Below are 20916 nucleotides of genomic sequence, written 5' to 3' on the forward strand. Positions count from 1 at the left end.
TTTACTGTAGGACTTAGAAATAAAAACTAGGTCTTAGCAAGAGAAAAAAGAATGATATCCCTTCCTGATATTAGTTCAATCTCTGACTTTTAACCAAACCCTGAGTTTTACCTTGCAGTGAGGGTAGTGTTACCTGTGATGACAGGTTTTACCTTGGCCACAACAAGGTTTGCAGGCCTATGTTTTACAGTTCCTTCACATTTCACACCTAAACATTTAAAATACCGTTGTGCTATCTTTAAGATAGTATATAGTGCTGTAGAGATTTAGAATGGGATCACCAATACTTACATTTTGGCCTTCAGGGGTGGAGGGGGAAATGGTGGTATTCCTTAATATAGATAGGAGAAAAAATCCCAAAAGAACAAAGCAGCTGCCCACAGCAGTCTTATCCACGTCAATATTCCCTTCTAAACACAGAATCATTATGTACAGCTGAGGTTGTAGGTTCCCATGAAATTTTCCTGTCCATACAGATCATATTCCTTGTACAGAATGTAGTCTTTCAAGCAGTTGGGCAGTGGAAGGAAGGTCATGAAGACAGGACAACGGAGACGTAGCCGGCCCATGCATGCCCGTATCTTCAGACGACAAAGATGCTTCAGCGAGCGAGGGTTTGCTGGAAATGAGGAGATTATAGTGACAGATTTATAGTGACATGTTATTAAATCTCATGAAATTTACTTACTCAGTACCACTAGTCAAAAGCTTTGACCCAGGTTTTGCTGTGCATTCATTCTGTGAATGAATGTGGCTGTCTCTGGACAACCAGACCTGCCAGAATCTAAACTTTCTGTAACAACCCCTACATCTCTCAGTTATATTTACCACCATTTGTAGCTAAATCAAGAGATTTTATTTCCATTAAGTTGGATATATGTAGGTTGATGGAAGTGTTTAAGTAGTAAAGTTTGGGGAATGTACTTTAACCCCAAATACCTGGTACCAGTTTTCTGTCAACCCAAACAAGCTACTAGGCAATTGAGTCACTACTTCTTGATCAATGTACAAGCAAAAATGACATAGAATTAATCTCTGAACTAGAATTAATTAACTTAATTAAAAACAGTGGTTCATTAGAATTTTTTTTTCCCAGGCAGGGGGGAAAGTTTTACTCCCCTTGAAGAGACTGTGTTGTCTGTGTAGTTAAAGTTCCCAAGTTCTCTGCATAAATGATGCAGTTACTGCCTATCAGACTTCCGGGAGAAACTTAGTTTAAAGACTACATAGAGTTGATATTTAAGAGCTCTTACTGTCAAAACAGAACTTATGGCATAACAAGAGTCAATAAAAGCACCAGTCTGAGGTAAGGAAAATTAAAACCACCAACAGAAAGGTCCCAGTCCCCAAGCAGCTTGTTTTTCATTTCAGATGTGAACATCAGATACTTACTTAAAATCACATTGATGTCTGGCCAGAGATCCTGTTCTTTGAGAACTGCTTCTAGCTTCCAGCAGATATGAACGTGATCAACATAATCTAACATTATTCGCACTACTTTGCCAGCCAGATGCTTCAACCATGACAAGGTTATTACTTCACAGAACTGATAGAAACAAAATGTTTAAAAGGATAATATTCAACATTCCTGTAAAGTACTTCTACCTCCACAGGACAAAAGCAATTAAATAACTTCAGCAGAACACTAGGAAGAATGAATGTAACGTCAGTCACAGGAGCTTCAGGGATTGTTACAGATGCATTGAGCCTCGCTAGTACAATGTGAAAATCTGAGATGGTTATTTTGTACTAGATCCAAAATTGGACTTAAGCAGCTGTCTGTTTGGTAACAAGGAGCTTAAAAAGAAGAGCTGCTGCTCCAAATGGAATTTAGACTTGTCCTGGGTTCTGGACACGGGGACCCACCAGACCAGTGCATGCCACACCCGCTTATCTTCAGGTTAAAGAATGATTTATTGGGTTCAAATGGACTTCATAAACTGCGAAACAATGACACTGATGGGTGTCTCTAGGACCCTCTTTAGACTGGCCCTGGTGTGTTCATTTCTGCTGGGCGCTTCCCCTGCCATCCCCACAAGGTCTTTACAAAAGCCTTCCTGTAGTAGTGTTATGATACAAGTAAGCCAGCCTGCAAGCCTCTGTTTTCACTGCATGGACAAGGCCGCCCTAGAGAGCCAATTCTGTACTGATCATTAGCATATCATTAGCTGTATTTTCACAGTTCAGAAATACTGCTTATGATAATTTGCTGGTATGAACCAGGCCACATCTAATTTCATTTTAAAGCATTGTCTATTTCTGTCTTTCAGTGTAAACTGTCTCACAGTTTCAAAACTCCCTCTTTTGACACTGCATTTAGTTGTAGGTAGTAAAACAACACCTGAAGCCACCTGGATGTACTTACCATTGTATCTTTGATAACTGTAGAAGTCCATCCATCAGTCACGTACTGGGAATGTGAACTGTTTCCCTGAGGGCAGTCAAAGCAGCGGTGCACATCATATCCATAATTCATCAGCATTCTTAACATGACTTCATCCTTCAGAGCATACTGTAGAGCTGATGGAAAATGTGTCGTATTCACTCTGCAAAAGTAATTGACATTAGCCCCATGTCGGAGCAGTAGATTCATTAACTCATAGTTGCCCATTCTCAAGGCTACTTGGAGACAGTTGATGGGATCTTGATTTGGCAGGGCTCCAGCATTCAATAGCAACTGTGTTGAACAGATATCGCCGTTGGAAACTGCAAAGTACAATGCTGACTTGCGGTGGTCATGGTAGCCTTTGCGAATTCTTTGATCCAGCATAAAGTTGGCATCAAACCCAGACTTGAGGAGAAACTCAAGACACTGAGGATGTGCTCCTGCTGCTGCTGAGTGAACTGGACTTATCCCACTTTCTTTAATGGCATCAAAATTGGTAACTGGAACTAAATTTTTCAGGGCTCTGAAGAAATACACAAAAAGAAGAATCTCAGCATCTGAAACACACTGGCTCATGTAGCTCTGTCTTTGAGTTTCTCCATGTTGCTGGGCTTCACAACTCATCACGACTGTATACGTTTGTCTTAATCCACAAAATCATAATCATGACATGCTCTATCTCTGTATTGACTGTAGTTGCTAACAAATTGTTGGCCAGCAATGGATACTGACTTTACACCTTCTACACATAAAATATTACTCTATTATACTATTATTCATGAACAACCTCATTCCTTGCTAAAGGAATAATGATTCCTTCTCAAGAGAAGCTGTTCTTGAATGTCAAGAGCACAGTGTTATTGCTTAAACTATAGGAATTAGGGAATTAATATAACATGAATAAAATAGAGGAAATAGGAAATAAAAACATAGGAAATAAAACCTCTCAGATTCTTAACCACAATGCAACATTGCTAGTATTGAAGACTTGTTTGTCAGTTACTGGTTGTGATTTTAGCATAAACTCTTTCCAGTATCCTTTCTGTCTTTAAAATAGGGATAACCCTTATCCCCTAAGTCTATTTGAGTTTTCAGTACAACCCCTTCACTGGGGTTGACATGAGGCATACTCAAAGAGAGCAAGGATGTCCCAAGAACCCCAGCATCAGACTGAACAGTGTTACTATTTGTGACAAGTAGGGAACCACTATAGGAATTATTATGTTCATCCTAAAATGATGAAGTTTTTATCCTGACTGGTCTGTTACATCCAGGCACAGGAAATTCATATTTACACAGTCAAAAGGAATTCCTTCTACAAAACTATAGATTTACTGCCTGTTTTGAATAAGGGAAAACAAGCAAAGTTAATATTTCTGGTGTCACCATTGATTTTCAAGTATATTAACTCACAGAAAATGTCCTCTATATGCAGCTCTGTGGATTGGCAAATGACCTGAGTGCTTTGGTACATTGGCATCAGCCCCATATTCTAGTAAAAGTCTCAGAGAATCTGGATTTCCTCCTCCTGCTGCTTCAAATAATACAGAAGCACAATCCATTGCCTGTGAAAGAACATCTGCACCTGGAAAGAAGCATCACAGTTTTTAAAGAGAAGCACTGAATAGTTGAGGTTGCAAAGTACCTCTGGAGATTATTCAGCCCAATTCTGTGCTCAGCAGGCTGAGCTGTAGCATGTTGCCCAGGACAGCATCCACTCAGGTTCCAGAGAAATTGTGGAGATGCCATCCTCACCTGTTACAGTGTTCCTGCTCCTATGTTCAACCACTCTCATAGGAAAAAGTGTTTTCTTACATACAGACAAAATCTGCTAGATTTCAATTGGTGCTCATTGCCTCTTGTCCTGTTATTGGGCACTACTGAGAAGAATCTAGCTCTGTTTTCTTCACACCATCCCATCAGTTATTTATAACACTGGCCAGATAAGAGCCCCACTCTGAGTCTTTTCTTCCTATAAGATCCTATATAATAAAGTCTCACCTCTTTGCAGCAAGAGCTCCATGATTTCTATATGTCCCGTCTCTGCAGCCAGTGCTAGAGGTGTGAGCCCATATCCACTGCGAGGGTCAGGATCTGCTCCAGAATGAAGGAGAAGCTTCACCAGATCCTTCCTGCCAAGTCTGGCTGCCTCATGTAGAGCAGTCCTCTTGTGGACACATTGCAAATTCACTTTTGCACCAGAATTTATCAACAAGGAGGCCATCTCATATGAATCATGTTTAATTGCTGTAAGACAATAAGAGAAGCATCAGCCAGAATGTTATTCAACACTGTTCTATGTACTATGCCTTCTGTAATGTGGCAGCCAGGAAAGCTCGAGCTGTTCTTGGCAGTGCTATTTATACACTTAGAAATGTCACACTACACTGAAAGGTTTACCTTATCAACAAGTCTGTTCTTTGTTTCTAGGATAACGCTAACTATGCAAATGAATAATTTCACGGTAATCCCCTTTTCTCCCTATAATCCTCTGCTGCATTTGGTAATGCAATAGAAGGCAATTTCCTTGCCACTAGATGGAGATCATACACAGGGACTCGGTACGGTCAGGACCCAGCCTGCTCAGGGAGCTCTATTTAATCTTCAAAAGCAGTTACCTTAATAGGAAACCAAGTTTAAAATGACCGTGTTATATGCCTCTTAGCTTAATAAGCCTGATCTGTTAAGTCAGTAAGGGTCTTAAAAGAGTAATTTGCATTCGCTCCAATGGAGTGAACGACTGAATGAGTGGAATGAGTAAGCAACACCTCCTCTCTTTGATCTTCCAGGCTGTTCAGGGAAGAGCAGTGAGTGCCCTTAACTGAGACGTATTAAGCAGAAAGGCTGCATGAGCCACAGCTGCTTGAGATACCATCGACAGCATACTATAACCTGGGATGTCCCATTATCTGTAACCTATATGGCTGGTTGAGATAAATCCCATATATCTCCTGCTTGGGAGATAGTGCATTTTAATATAGTAAACTTCAAAAGGAATTCTCTGAATCTTTTCTAAGCAGTTGGCCCTGACTAGAAGCTTTAGTAATTTCAAAAGGATGGACTGGGGGTCCTACAGGTGCTTGGTAGGTTTTTTCCTCTTCCTTTAACAATAGTTTTGACAAAAATACCCTTCCAATATGGTAAAACATACAAGTTTGTCCAATAAACTTCCAACGTTCCTTTAGGATTCAGATAAGAACTTGCTTCCCTTTTTTTGGCTTAGGGCTCAGAAGAATAATAGCATCATAGCCCAAATTAAGGGAAGCAGACGAAATGAACATAGAACATCATTAAAAACCATCTTGGGGAAGTATGGTTCACAGTTCTTTACAAATCAAGAACTACAGTTCCTGTGCATGATCAAATTGAAATGGCACTTGCACTAACAGAGATAACTAGGTATGAGACTGTCTACAGTTAAAAAAGTGCAGAGAGAAGTGAATTGAGAATTTAGGCCTGCCTGCTTCTTCACTTATCATACTCGAATGAATTCCAACAATGTCTGTCTGCATAGGGACAAACTCTGTTTTATATAATGCAGATAAATCAGGCTAGTTTGCTGTAATTTTGAAAATCAAAACCAATTACAATAGTTTTTTGACAAACAGAAGCTGATGCAATGGAAGAGATACCATGTAAGCAGAGAATATAAATATTTAATGTCAGCAGACAGGACAAACAGAGTAATAGGATGAGGAAGCAGAAGGACCTGGTTACCTGGGACCACTGCATAAATTATGCCAAGAAAAGCAGAGGAAAACATGCTGCACTTTATGGAGAAAGCTCTTTGAGAAAAAAGATGTATGGTGAACTTGAACCTAAACTCTTTCCAACTAAGGGATGGAAAATAGTAGCAGGGACCTCCTGCATTGGGATCAGACTTTGAGGAAAGATTTGTAACTTCCACATGTTCTGTATTTCCCACACTTCAACAGACCAATAAGGATCATACTTGAATTAACAAATAATGCTAAGCACTCTGTGGTGACAGTCCCTAACTTGGAACTGTCAGCTCACTTACAGCCATAATATTCTGTACGAAAACCAGACAGGGATGAACATATTCAACACTGAGATTAACACTTTTTTGCTCCCTTTAGCAAATATTTTAGGTATTAATTTCAAATCAAATACATCAAATTGAAACTAAAATGTGTAACTATAATCTCATCTCATTCCCTCACCTCTCCACCTTTAAATAAGGTATTCACCTATAACTAAAGCAGAATCCCCCTCTTCATTCTTAACATTGGGATTGCAGCCATTGAGCAGGAGAAAATGGACATTCTCTACAAAGCAATTTCTTACTGCTACCAAGAGCGGCGTTTCCCCTTTTAGAGTGGCCTGTTCCCACGTAACGGCACGGGAGGCTGGAATACAGAAAAGCAGAACACACTTGAAGCTACGTGATTAATCAAACCAGACTTTGTAAAACTTTTTGGTGGAAAACCCAAAGGACTCTGTACCTTTCAAAGTTATTTCAAGGATGTTCTTATTGAGTTGTGCTGCAGCTTCATGCAGAGGAAGCCAGCCTTGCTGATCTGCTTCTTCAAAAGCAGAACTGTGCTTCACCAACTTCTTCAAGGCCTCTTCTTGACCTGTAATATTTTAAGACAGACACATATCCCATTACTCATCATAAAACAAAATTAAAGCAACTAATATACTGGGTGCCATTTATCCCATCAGTGTATCTAGAATAAAGAACTTGCTTTGTCAAAGCATTTTTTTCTCAGCAAGTGCTTTACTTGAACTGAAAATCAATGGTGGACATGGACTCACAAAACATTTGGAGTCGTATGTTGAAAAAACTTACTTGTAACAGTATCACTCAAATATTTCAAATATAAGCCTTTCATGACCAATAGTGTATGAAAGTTTAGTATATAAACAGGGGTCCTAATGAAACCGTAGGGAAAAAATAATTATGTTGGCAAAAGTAAAATGAGGCTGATTTAACAGGGATGAGATCTATTGCATCATTCCAATCTTATTGGATCTTTAATCCACACAAGCAATCTCATCAAGAAACAGCAAAATCTTCTTAGCTGGAAAGTCTGTTAAACTACAGGCCTGGTTTCTGCTCTATTTTTTTATCCCATCATTTCTGGAAGAAGGCAGTCTACTCTTCTGTAAGTTACAACTATAGGATATGGAGACACTTTGCTCTCAATTTTTGCTGCTGAAGTTCTCTTACATATGGAAGAATTACGTATTCATAAGATCACATAGCAAGTGGAACTAGAGTTTAGACATATTCTCCATTATGTATGGAACATTTACAGCATTTGCTTTTCCAGAAAGGACTTTGCTTCTTGTTTGCTACTCTACTAAGTATCTCTACAACTATTATGACATGTATAAGGACTGGACTGAAGGTTTTCCACTGCCAGACAATTGTCCCAACAACTGTACTACTTATGCTCATTGTTTAGTTATCTCTGTGTCTCAGTATAAATTGGTTTTTGTACAAAAAGTTTCAGAGGAGCAGACTAAGAGCATCTCGTATCAGAACACACTGAAGTTTGGCAATTAAGGAACAATTCCACAACACTCCTGAGGTAAAGCTGGATATCTCACAAACTGGCAAATGCTTTCAGATGACAAGGGGCCTTGCCATCCTAGAGCTTATTTTTCTAAGAAACCCATGGTGTGTTCCCCCAGTTCCAGGAGATGAAATGCTGGAATCTGAGAGGAGTGACACTTGAACCCACACCATTACCATGCTCTTATCTAAGAATTTAGCTTTTGGGTGTACCATTTTCACTTGCCTTACTCCTCCTAAGACTATATAAAGAAAAACTGCATTTAAATCAGGTGATTAAACACTTAAAATGTAGGGACTGCTCAACACTGCAACATCCAAGTTACTCCCGGGGGTATAGGCTTAGTGTGGTGTATTTGTACTTAACTGTCCGGATTGCTGCAATTATCTCTCCACGTTCTTTACTTGCAATATACTGGAAACTGCATAATCAAAACAAAAATTAAAAAGTAAAATTTAATGTGAACTTCAGGGTACAATTATACTTTAAATATTTGAGTCTAGACTACATGTTAGATTTCTGAAAGTTACATAGCTTTTGTCAAGGCTTAAGATGTTGAAATACTTTTTTTAGTGGTCTTACTCTGGAACTATAAGTATTCCATTTCTCACACAAAGGCCAACAATTAAGTGATGGAAAGCTACCACACCAATCCAACTTTACATCACATACTTCTTCATAAAGCCTTCTACTCATTTAGATATTGCAGCAAAATGTCCTCTGAACATTTCATACATTCACATTTTTGAGGAAATAGGTATATTTTTCAGGGAGAACTGAAGACAAATGAGTTATCTGTGGTTTCCAGTATCCATGAGACAAAGTCAGAGCAATGCAACATACAGAATCACACAGGAAAATAAGGTTACTACATATAATAATGCCCATAAAATGACCAAAACAGAAGTAATAACTTCTTACCTTTCATCCTCTGTCACACTGCTGCTTGTTTCAATTTTATGGCTATCTTGTAAGCTTTCCTGAATAGCTTGTTGGGTAGGGATTTCATCCTCAGAATCATCATCAAACACATATGTAGAATTATACATGGCAAATCAGCACAACTTGGATCACTTCTGCAGGGATACACTGCTTTCTAATTGGAAGCAGATATTAAATCTTCAGGTTAACTCTAGAGCAACAGAAACAGCAATTGATGTTTCCCTCTTAAGTCTTTTGGACACTTAAATATGATTACAATTGTGCTCTGCTGTTTCCCTAGAGGGAAAACAGACGTATACAATAAGACTCACAATGATTTTTCACTTTGTTCACAGAGGAAGGGCAAGTGAAGGATATGAAATTTGTTAATAATGACATTTATTCAATCTGTTTCAATAAAGATATTGTTAGGGCCATATCTTGTAGTCAGGAAAGTATTGTAGATTTGTGCTATTATGTGAACAGCCTTCCAACTGAAATAAGATCAAGCTCCATGCTTGAAAAAAGACCAGCTTCATCACCTTATGTACATAATCAACAGCCATTTAGAACAGATAAACTTACAATTCTGCATTCTTCATCAATCAATGACTACCTGTTTTTTCCTAATACTTGTAATGAATATATATAAAATACTGCAACAGTATATATCCACATGCAGGCAAAAAACCCCACACTGGTGTAATCACAATGATGGTGTTAAAGAAAAGAAGACTTAAGAAGAATATTAGTTAAAAAATGGAAATAAATTCCATTGATACTATCTGTTCAGTTTAAATGTTAAAATTTAAGAAGAAATCATCAAAATTATTAACAATTAAAACAGTATTAAAGTATGCAAATGTACACTGTTATATGTATAAGCAATCACACTGTTCTTTGATATATTCAGTTAAGTGCTACTGTAGATTAAAATCACACATGTCCTGTTAGGCTCAAACCTTTCATCTGTTTTACCTTACCAGAACTTCCACCTCTGTCTTTAAAGAGTTGGCCTGAAAAACAAACCAACCAAAAATACAGGGCAAAGCAAAATAAAATCAATAAGTAATCTGAAAGTAGATTAATAAATTAGCAGAGTGAATGAGCACAGCAAAACCAAGGAAGCTGTCAATATGACGCTTAAAAAGTCTGGAATAATTCTAGCAACATCTTCCAAACTGGGCAGCAGTAATTTATAGCAAACCTGCAGCATTTCATTTCTTACCCGACCCACCTAATGTGTGATTGCCAGGCCTTGCTCTGTATTTGCAAATGAGAACTACGCTAACAAAATATACAGACAAGTGACTGTTAGTATTTGCTCACACCTGTGGTACAGTGAGTATATAAACATTTTAAATCTGGTCTATTTATTTTTTTGTAAAAAGGCTATAATTTTCCTATGATGTGAGAAAATATATCCATTTTCCTCACCTTCTGAAAGACAGAAGACCTCACACTTTGAAGAGGTGATTATTAAGTTGAAAGTGATATTTTCAGGATTGAAAATGAGCTCAGTAGCTTCTATGTCTATTAATAGCTCACTATAAATAACCAATCATAAGATACTCTGGGACTTTCTCCATGTTTCTTTCATATAGCTTAGCTATGTCTAATTATGTGACCTCAGAAATGGTGTCAGCAGAAAAAAGAATTAGAAGTCAAATTTCTTTGTAAAAATATTCTTGTTAGAAGTTTTTGGAATGAGAATTTGAGAACTATAAGTAATAAGTTTTACATTATGGAAAGAAAATTCTTCAGTGCTTTCCTAATACAGTAAACTGAAGATACTGTTAGGAGCTTACTGAAAAGAGTAAGATAGTATAAAAGAAAAACTAAAACCAATACAAGTAAATATCAACAAGCAAGTAAAATCAAGCAACGACTGCTAAAAATTACTATGGGTTTCTGATCATTTAATCACAATTCACATAGTGATATAAGTAGACATGCAAACAAAAGATAAACATATAGAGTCTTTAAAGGAAAGGGCACAAGTTTCACAAAGATAGAGCTACACTAAAAACTTAGGCTGCTGTAAGAAAATAAGCGCGGAATGAAGGCAACAGATGCCTGGTTATAATAGTGACAGTAGTATGCAGTGAGACTTTCATGTGCTTCATTTACTCCTATTGTATCCTATGGCAGGATCCTTAGAAAGAAATTACCATACCTGTGTCTGAATGCAAGGCAGAAATGATTCTTTGCTACAGGAGATCTAGGAAGAATGGTTGAATAACTTTTTATTTTAGTTTTTGTTAAAGAATACAAAAGTGCAGAACCAGTGAAGAAACCTTAAACTGCCTCTCTGGAGCAACAAACAAACAGCATTTTATGACAGGGAGATTTTATAATTTATTCTTCATGGAAACTATTTAAAAATTAAAAGGCACCACCACTAAACAAAAATCAGAATATATGAATGAAACCCTAAAAAGATGAATTTGCTGAGGAAGGAAAGCATCAGAAATACCTACTACAGACAGTTAAACAATTTCTCATACTGCAATCCTGGCTGTTGCTATGAGAGAACATAAGGCTATATATAAAAGCAGATTAAAATCCTAAAACTTACTACCTACAAGCTTTCCACTTGCATGACTCAGCATTCTTAATGTTTCAAGTTCATTAACTTGAAATATTTCTCTCAGAAAGCACAGACTATTTTCCTCTTCCGTTAAGAAACATTTTGTGATATTCAGGTAATGCATAGAATTGATGGGTACATGTTAACAATATTACCAGAGGCTAAAATCCTAACTATATGTTTTATAGATTGTAGAGATGCTAATAGATACTTCTTTAAGACAAAATACTGAGGATCAGAAATACATATTTCATATACAAGTATCAGAAATGTATCTATTTCATTGTACTATAACAAAGTTTAGATATTTATTTAACACAGTATGTTCTACCTCCTCCATAAGTCAACAGAAAGAACAGGATCTTGTGAAGTGTGTATCTGAACTGTTCAATGTTAGTCATCCAGCTGGCAAAGCAATGCAACCCCTCGCTTGATCCAGTGCCGAACTGGTTTGTCCGTGTCAAGTGTCAGAGCAATGACAAAGTTTGTAGAATGTCCAGTAGTAGACAAGATTCCTTTACGCTCACTTGTCTTGTAGAGTGGGCAAACATATGCATTAGATTTCTTTATGTCCAATTTTGCAGCTTCAAAAAAATCCCAAAATAATATATTACATTCAGCAGATATATTGACAGAAACATAATCCATATACAAATACTAAGCATTTATTGTAACATCCTTAAAGATAAATAAAAATGCAGAATTGTTTTATGAATAACATAATAAAATTAGTGCTTTTCTTGGTTTTGTTTGTGTAGCTTGTTTTGGTTTTAAACTTTTAACTACAATTTGTTTTCAGGAAATGGTGCTTTTCTGTTTTTCTACCAGCTTTGTGATCATTCTAAGACACATTAAAATCAGAAGTTACATAGTTAAAGCACAGTTTATACAGGGGCTTTTAACAGCTCCACAGGATTTCTGGTCCAGCAGACACAGAACCTCAGTGCAAATCAAGTCACCTGACATTCAAGGACATAAATCCTCAGGAACTTTGTGTGCCTACACTGCTTATGTGCAACATGTGCAAAGTCTAAAATCATGCATGTCTGAACAGCACAGGCAGAAAAAGTGGAAACTTGGAAGATTGCCTATCAGCTAATAACAGGTAAGTTGCAACAGTTGGAGTATAAAATGTTGTTTAAATGAATAAATAAAACCAGAAATTTCACAGAATCACAGAATGGTTTGGGTTGGAAGAGATCTTAATGATTATCTACTTCCAAACTCCTTGCCATGGGCAGACACCTTCCTCTAAGACCAGGAATCTCAAAGCCACATCCAAACTGGCCTTGAACACTCCCAGGGATGTGGGTTGTTCCCACAACCTCTTTGGGCAACCTGTTCCAGTGCCTCACTGGAATGTACTGCTCCTGATCTAAGAAACCAAGAGTTAAGGATAATATCTTACTAGGATGACAGACAAGTAGTGTAGCAGTTAAAAATAACCTGAGCAAACATTGCTGAATCATGTGAGGTAAACACTGAGTCTCTAAGTCAATGAGAAGTTCTCCTCAACTTGAGAGAAACCAGAAATTCAAGCACCATCTCATTTCCTACTCAAATTAACTTTTGGTTGAAAACCAGATTGGGCAGCACCTAAACATATTTATTAAAATTCATTTAACTAGTCCTTTTGTCTAACCCATAATTCTAAACATCTGTGGGGAGAGGGGCAGGCCTATTGCTCACATGAGATGAGTCAAGCTAGCAGGCCCAATTTTTTACAGTAAGAGGCACAGGTCAGATGCATATAAATTCTGTGCACATTTGAGTACTCTGGTGAGGGGAGGAACACTGATCTTCTGTAAAAACGGAATTCACTGTTGCAATTTCCTGTTGAATAGCTCACGCTTCAGGGAAATTATACTCACTTGGCTTTATCCAAATGATTGGCATCATATCAAAGAGCAATTTGGGATACTGCTCAGCCAGCATTCCCCTGGTGAGAAAAAGTATCAAAGTAATTATTTGTGGCTTGGTGTTAAACCAGAGAGAGGTTTGGTGTATGGTTTTTGGTTGTGGCTTTCATGTGTTTGGGGTTTTTTTCTTCCCCACTTCCCATGCATGAAAGAGTATTCCATTTAATGTGTTATTTCAATAATATTAAAAGTACTACTTAAGATATTTAAACATCTTGTTTGAGCACCTAAGAAAGCTTTCCACAACCACGGTAAAATATTTTGTTACTGACTTGGTCCTGTCCCAGCGAGCTCCATCTAAATATAATCCGTGGATATAAACACCATCTTCTGGTGCAGTATCAGCAGTATCCTGAGGAATAACCTACAAGAAATATGTATTTGATATTATTAAACTTCATAGTTGTTTGCTTTGTGAGGTATCATGGCAGTAGCAAATTTTCACATCAATCCAAAATGAGAGTAACATAGGTATACCTTCCTTTCAGTACAACTTTCATGCAAAACTAGAAAGCAAGCAGATTTCTGTAGATTTACTGTAGGATATAAAACAAGGCTTTAATCACATGGGTCAATATGTACTCTCTAGGTTGTCTTCTTGAGTGGAGATCCAGGTTTAATGACAGAACAACATTTAACATGCTTCTTTTACGGATGTTATTTAACATGCCCACCTTACCAAAGAACTAAATGTGTGTCTTCAAATTGCTGTTAGTTAGTTGCAAAATGAACCCTCCAGCATCAGAATTTATTTAGTACATCTCACCACAACATCAGGACTCAGACAAATAAAACATGAATTTATAATTTATCTCTACCTGAAATTCATATCCCAGAAGGTCAATAGGGATCCTGTGCTTCCTAGCATAGTTTTGCATAGCTCCAGTCAAGAAAGCTTGAGTAAAGTAGAATCCTGACAGCCAAAAAACAGTCGGCTTCCCTAATTCATACCAGTCCTGGAAAGATGAAAATTACACATTCAACCATCAGGAAGAGACAAATCCCACATCATTTGACCATTTTCTACATAACTATACTCAGAAAATCTATCACTCCTTTTCCAACATTCCTTTAATGTAAAGGACAAATTATACGAGAAAGGAGACTCGATAACTGGTAATACTGTCTCTTGTAATTACCTGTAAAAACTTCAGCCTTTCTAGAAGATCTATAATATAGCTCCCTAACGGCTTTAGGCTTGGGTATGAACGTTTTGCCCAATTCTCAGGAACTTTTCCAATAAGCAGACTGCCACACAGAGCCTCCAGTTCAGCATCCATAACAACCAGTCCCTTAATGGCTTTCTTCAGGTTAGTTAGTGTTACACGAATAGTTCGGATTAAACTAGAATTAAAAATAAACAACATTTTCACATGTCCTGCATAATTGGTAAAACATCACATCCTCAGTGGGGAAAAAGAAACAAATTGATTAGGTACTAATCAATATGGAACTTGTACAGCTGCCATACAATGGCATAATTAGGCCCATCTGTAAAGTCATGGATTTGTGCAGATGTATTTAAGACTTTAAGAAATTATTTTGTTTATTTGTATTGTTTGGTAAGATTCTGACTTTAGTTTGATTTGGACTTTCCATAAGGAGTAACCTGGACTTTAAGTATGACTGTAGAAGGGAACTAAATAAACAAAATATTTCACACAACAGAAGTTTTACAGTGTAACATTCACAGGATTTTTTTTTTCTGCAAATGGTAAGATGGTTACATTTAGGAAAATAAAACACTCTTACTTGTTAAATCTTTCCATTTCTTGCACCAACACAGTGTTCATACTTTCTTCATATCTCACAGGATATTTACTTAGGCAACTTTCAATGTCAAAATCATTTGGAAGCTGTAAATGACAACATATTTGAAATAATTCCATAATCGCTATGTGTCAGTATTACATTACAAGCATGGAGATGTGAAAAACAGCAGAGTAACAGATACCACAAACTTTCTCATAAGTATCTTATCAATACAGTATTTGGCAGTTTCATCTAAATAAAAATTGTGGGGTTTTTTTTAAGGTAATGTTTATCTGTTAGAAACCAGTTACAACTTTTTATACCATGAAAAGTTATGAAGATGTTTGAATGATACTAATTTTAATCTTTTCCACATGAATGAATCAATTGTTCTTCCAAGTTATCTGTTTTCTCTGTCTCTTATTTCCTATTTAATAAAACTTATTTAAATATAATTACTTTTTGTTACAGTCACAAAATTTCTTACTTTCAATTGCACTAAATTCCTCCCAGGAGGTTTTTCCTGGAATATGAAACCAATTTAACACTGAAGATTACAGTTAACAATTTCTGCTTTGTCAAAAGCTAAATTGGAGTCACTGGTATAACACAATACCTTGCTGAGAATATCATCTGCAATTTGATAAAGCGTGCTGTCACCACCTCCAGAAGTTCCCTGAGTGCCTCCTCCTTGTGTTAAAAGCAGAGACTCAAAGAGGATTTTAGTTTGCTGAAGATCTTTTGAAATATCCACATTGTCATGCAATCCAAATACCTCTGGTTGCTGGCTGAAGGGAAGACTCTAGCACAAAACAAATAATAGTCATTTGCATGAGGTAAAACAGTATGCTAGGAACCAGATCCAAGGCTTCTTTAAGAAGACAAGTGAATAACTACCACTGACTTCACCTGAAGGTGGATAAGGACCTTGGTGGTCGTTATTTGCAGACAGTAGATCATCCTGTCTACTGATTCCCTATCCCTCTCAGAAACATCTTAAATCATGGCAAGGATCTACAAAGATGTTTAGGCAAGAAGCCAAGTACACACTTTAATGGGTTGCAAAACTAATTTTTCAATCCAGGGAAGCATTTAAAGATTTCTTTCTTAGCATATACAACAGTTGAAAATCTTGTTGCTACTTTTTACCTTAATAAACTCAATGTAGTCCTCATATGTGCCTTTTGGTGGAGCATAATACATGCCACTGGGAGAAAAGCTGTAATGAGGATTTTCAATGATATCTGGGTTGTAGAAGTCATCCAGCATTGTCAGCAGTAAACGTCTGTCCCAGTCATCTGTCACTCGCCCTCCATAGTTGCACTCACCAGTTAGGTAAGATATAGCTTCAAAAGGAACACTGCTATATTCATTTATGAATACCTGAAACAGAGACAGAAGTAATTCTGGAGATTTGAAGTATCTGCAGAACAGTGTGACCTACAGACTAAAGGGCTGGAAGTGCATACAAATGCTGCATTCAAAACTGGACTTCATGGAGTTTTCTCCCTAAGTGTTGGAAACTCAAATTCTGATTTTTTTTTTTGGTAAACATTTGTTTTAAATATTTTTTAAATCCTAAAAATCTTTGTGACACTTTTCTGTGTCACAGAGAAATGTGCATTTCACATAATTTTTCTTCCAGTCTTCAGAACACTCCGATCTCTTTCACTAACGTCTTGACAACTTTTCCAACTGCTCATCATCAGCTTCTGTAATCACAGTTTTAGCTCTCCTGACTTTTCTACACAGGGCCTGCAGAAGACCCAAGACCAAGTAGCACTCAGCATTTTATTTTAGGGAAGGAAAATAGTCTGAGGCTTAGTTTAACTAATGGCATGTATGTACAAAAAAACCCAAATTCCTTCTCCTAACCACAAAACGCATATTAATAGGTGGCTGTCACTGATATCACGTTACCGAAATTGAACTCTTCTATATGACAATTTAAACTCTTATTATACTCATATACCCTCATTGTATTCCATATATCTGTATGAATCTAAATCTCATGAAGAACAAATTTATTTCATTTGTAATTTTGAAAAAACGTATGATTGACATTCCTTGCCTCTGTGGCTGAATTGATTCATTAAAATCTTAGAAACATTTGATGTAACTTAAGTGCATTGCTCCTTTTTGGCTATTGGCTTATTCTTATGCTTTGCAAGGTAACAACGGATAATTTTACCTGCAGCTGTCTGATACTGATTCGCAAGTCTGATTCATTAAATCCATAGGGTGTATTCCAACCAAGAGGCCCAAATTTTCTTCTCTCCTGAACAAGAGCATGGAAAAAACAGACTCCAAAGAGCAGTTTCTCCCACACCTTTGAGAAATAAAACCCAAAAAAGTATTATTAGCTAGACTATTTGCTCATGCTAGTCTGTAACTTGCTTGAAGAACACATCACTTGATTACCCATCTAGGGTACAAATACAGGCAACTATTAGGTGTGCTGTGGTTTTTTGACTTGGGAACAAATACGCACATAGTTACCACATACGCAAGTATATTTAGCTAGCTCTTCAAGTACTCTTACACAAGACTTCCCCATGTATAGGGCAGGTGGTTTCAAAGGAATTCAAATTGCAAGATTTTTACTTTTAAGGCTCATTAGCCAATCAAAATACACAGGTGTTGTTTAACGTAACTCCTTAGATGCACTCGTTTATACCTATGTACATTGATTACCATACTCATATTTCTGAGTAACTCCACCGCTTTTTCACTTGCTTCCCAATCAATGATTAGCTAAGCAGTTCATTGCTTACCAGTAAACCTTTAGGCACTGCAATACTAGCTTCTGGTAGCAAGAAAAGATCTTATCAGTGGTTACCATCTCAATAACAACAGGTATGCACTACTAACAAATGTTCAGTGTTTGTGCACAGTCTGTAGTATGTAATTTCATAAAGCCTAAGAAACCATTCTAAATACTGCTAAATGAAATTACTTGGCAGAGCAATTCTCCACTAATCATTTTTATCACTACAAAACCTCAACTCACAACTATAATAAAAATTGACAACATTCACTGGACAGTAATCAGTGTATCTGTGGATAAAAACAGAAGAAAGAATAAAACTGCCAAGAGATAGGCACATACCAGCTCCTTTTCAGGGCATCCAGAAAAGAATGCAGGATCAGAAATAGGATCAGAAAGAAATGACTGCAGCAGGTTTAACCGGAGACCAGTAGGAGGTTCATTTGTCATCTTCACTCCATTCTGCAGAATGGTTACTGGAAACTAAAAACAACAATTAGTAAATTAGTGTTCAGAATGTGTGGAACAAATGCTGTACTGTTATAACAATATATCGTTAGTCGATGTTTCTCATATAAACGATTATCTGTAAGAAGTGACATTTTAAATATCAGGAGCTTTTAAAAGAAATTCTCTAAGACCTTACTGAAAACAACAAACCTGTATTTTAAAAAGCTTTTTTGGTATTTATAGTATCACAGAATCGTTTTGTTATAAATAGAATGCAAAATCAAGTTTTGGAATTTATATGAAACAAAACCTCAGTGACAGTATAAAAACTTCTTAATTTCAGATGCTGGAAAAATCCAGTGCCATTCACTAGTAAACAAAATACTACACATCATCATATAAAAATATTACAAGGGCAGCTTGGAAATACTATGCTTATAATTATATTTTAAAATGGCTTTTCTTGATTAAATGATCTCTTCAATAGCCTCATTTTATTTCCAAGAAGATTGGCATTATCAGCTCATTCAGGGATATGAATATTTCCTAAAAATTCACCCATCTTTCCTTTCCCCTAATACAAAATATTTGGCAATGTATGTACCTTTGGTGAAGGGTAACTAGTAAGCCAAAGTCTGAAAACTGGATGGCACTTTTCACTGCTAAACTCTTCACATATTTTCTCCAACATTGGCATCCAGGAGACAGCCAAATGACAATTTTGTAAACAAATCCAGGTTCCTTCTTCCATTCCTCTTTGAATCATTTCTGTAGCTATAGGTCCTTGTCCTTGTCCTAACGAGATGGACTGAAATTTATTTCCAACCATCTCTCTATCATTTGCAAATTTCAGGAGGCCTTGAACAGAAAACATAAGATTTGAGGATTCCTTCATTTAAAAGAAGTTATGTCATGAAAAAACAAATTAAATGTTTATTACTATCCTGTTAAAACACACACACAATAAGATGTTGCAGCTTTGATGCAGAATATAAAGTTTCTTCAGTTTAAAATATCATTCCCATTTTTAGGGAGAACAAAATTTTACCAGCGTGACATGATGCACTCCAATCTACTTGCACAAAGTGCAAAGTAATCCTCACTGTGTATTAAAGGGGAAATTCAGACCCCTAATCTGAAAAGCTGTACTATTCTTCTTCCTGTGTATACTTACTAGACATGGGATCCGCTCCTGGAGACAGCACAAATATTAAAGGGATTGTAGAATTTGAATCTAAGTAACTTTTTGTCAGATTAAAAGATGGTGGCTCTACAAATTTCTTCCCCAGTTTATGAGTTACGAATGTTGTTATGGCTGGACCAATCTGATAAAGAAAGTAAATGTGAGCTATTAACTTAAATGAAACATAACCACATATTTGACAGCATCTTCTATGTCCCGTATATTAGTTAAACTGAGCCTACAGACATCTCTCAGCTCTACATGGATTTGAGTCTCGCAGAATGCTTCAGAAGCAAAGGTTTCACCTTTTGTTAGCGGTCCCTCCTTTTTTTCTCCCTCACAAGAGGAATGGTAGTGCTTTTAGAAAATAAAAATAACATGCCTCATATAAAATAATTAAATTACATTAAGACTTAAATTCAGGCTTTACCTCAAGTGAAGGACTAGGACATTCCCCCTTGGTAAATATGAATCTAATTCTTTTTAATTAATTCTAAGGAACAAATGCAATATGTACTTCAAATCCTAACACTGATTATTCCTCAAGTACACACTGTAATTTACTAAGTGCACCAAAAGGTAAAATGTGTTAAAAGTTTGCCCTGACTGTTTAAATAAACACAATTGATCTCTCTTTGCCTTGGGGCCCTTTGTATGAAAGCACACGGTACAGGACACTGTGTATTTGTTCAGGCTAACGTATCCTGCTCTCCAGTATATAACAGACTAAACATGAACAATAACTTGACAAAAACTAGAACAAGATGTATTCTCTGAAAGATGCATTAAATCATGTCAAACAAAAGTTCTCAGATTATCCTTGTGGTCGTTTGTATTGCTCAGTTGAAAAATAAGAACGCTATCTTTTTTCTTAATAAAATATGATAAAAAACAGCTTAAACAATCAGTGCAAACTATGCTACAAGACATGGAACAGTCTACAAACACTTGATAACAGGTCACGTTACCTTGTCTGGTCTTAAGCACCGAAGAATTATCATCTTTTGTAATTCATTTAACGTATTGTTCAATTGTTCTGGTAATGGAAAGCTTTGTGGCTCTTTGCTGTCATAAATTTTTTGCCATTCACCTATATTCTCAGAGATGTGATTCCTAGACAAAAAAAGGACTTACAATTACTGTAAATACCTGGAATCGGGTTTTGATGTTTATCAAAAGCCAATTACATTGTTTTGTCGTACAAGCAACTCCACTTCTACATCAGCAAATGAACCTACAGTTGAGCTTCTCTATGCTGAAAAAAATCTTTTACCATCATGCTATTGCAGATATACAAGACTCCACCTGAGACGTTCCAAGTAGACAATAAGTTCTATCTGTTTCTTCAGTCAGCACTGCTTGGACCTTCATAGGTCTGGGTGAATTTTCTGCCTCTCATATT

The 20916-nt window shown here is 36.7% G+C and overlaps 2 protein-coding genes across 2 annotated transcripts in view; both read right to left on the reverse strand.

The window, feature by feature from the left end:
• Positions 1-425: 425 nt before the first annotated feature.
• ASB14 (ankyrin repeat and SOCS box containing 14) lies at positions 426-8981 on the reverse strand. The gene is made up of 9 exons (XM_010196623.2): positions 8854-8981; positions 8303-8353; positions 6853-6989; positions 6598-6756; positions 4388-4633; positions 3800-3971; positions 2366-2909; positions 1393-1546; positions 426-619 (listed from the first exon to the last, which is right to left on the reverse strand). Exons 1-9 carry the CDS (start codon positions 8979-8981, stop codon positions 426-428), a joined length of 1785 nt encoding a protein of 594 aa, XP_010194925.2.
• Positions 8982-11747: 2766 nt separating this feature from the next.
• DNAH12 (dynein axonemal heavy chain 12) overlaps positions 11748-20916 on the reverse strand; it is a 62686-nt gene continuing 53517 nt past the window's right edge. The window contains 13 exon segments of the mRNA XM_062008563.1: positions 11748-12027; positions 13315-13382; positions 13635-13726; positions 14181-14318; positions 14502-14706; positions 15115-15218; positions 15731-15916; positions 16264-16497; positions 17306-17443; positions 18224-18364; positions 18936-19189; positions 19506-19656; positions 20483-20627. Of these exon segments, the coding sequence (XP_061864547.1) occupies positions 11837-12027; positions 13315-13382; positions 13635-13726; positions 14181-14318; positions 14502-14706; positions 15115-15218; positions 15731-15916; positions 16264-16497; positions 17306-17443; positions 18224-18364; positions 18936-19189; positions 19506-19656; positions 20483-20627 (2047 nt within the window). The 3' untranslated portion in view covers positions 11748-11836.

This window comes from Colius striatus, chromosome 15, assembly GCF_028858725.1.
Source record: "Colius striatus isolate bColStr4 chromosome 15, bColStr4.1.hap1, whole genome shotgun sequence".
NCBI classification, from domain to species: domain Eukaryota; kingdom Metazoa; phylum Chordata; class Aves; order Coliiformes; family Coliidae; genus Colius; species Colius striatus.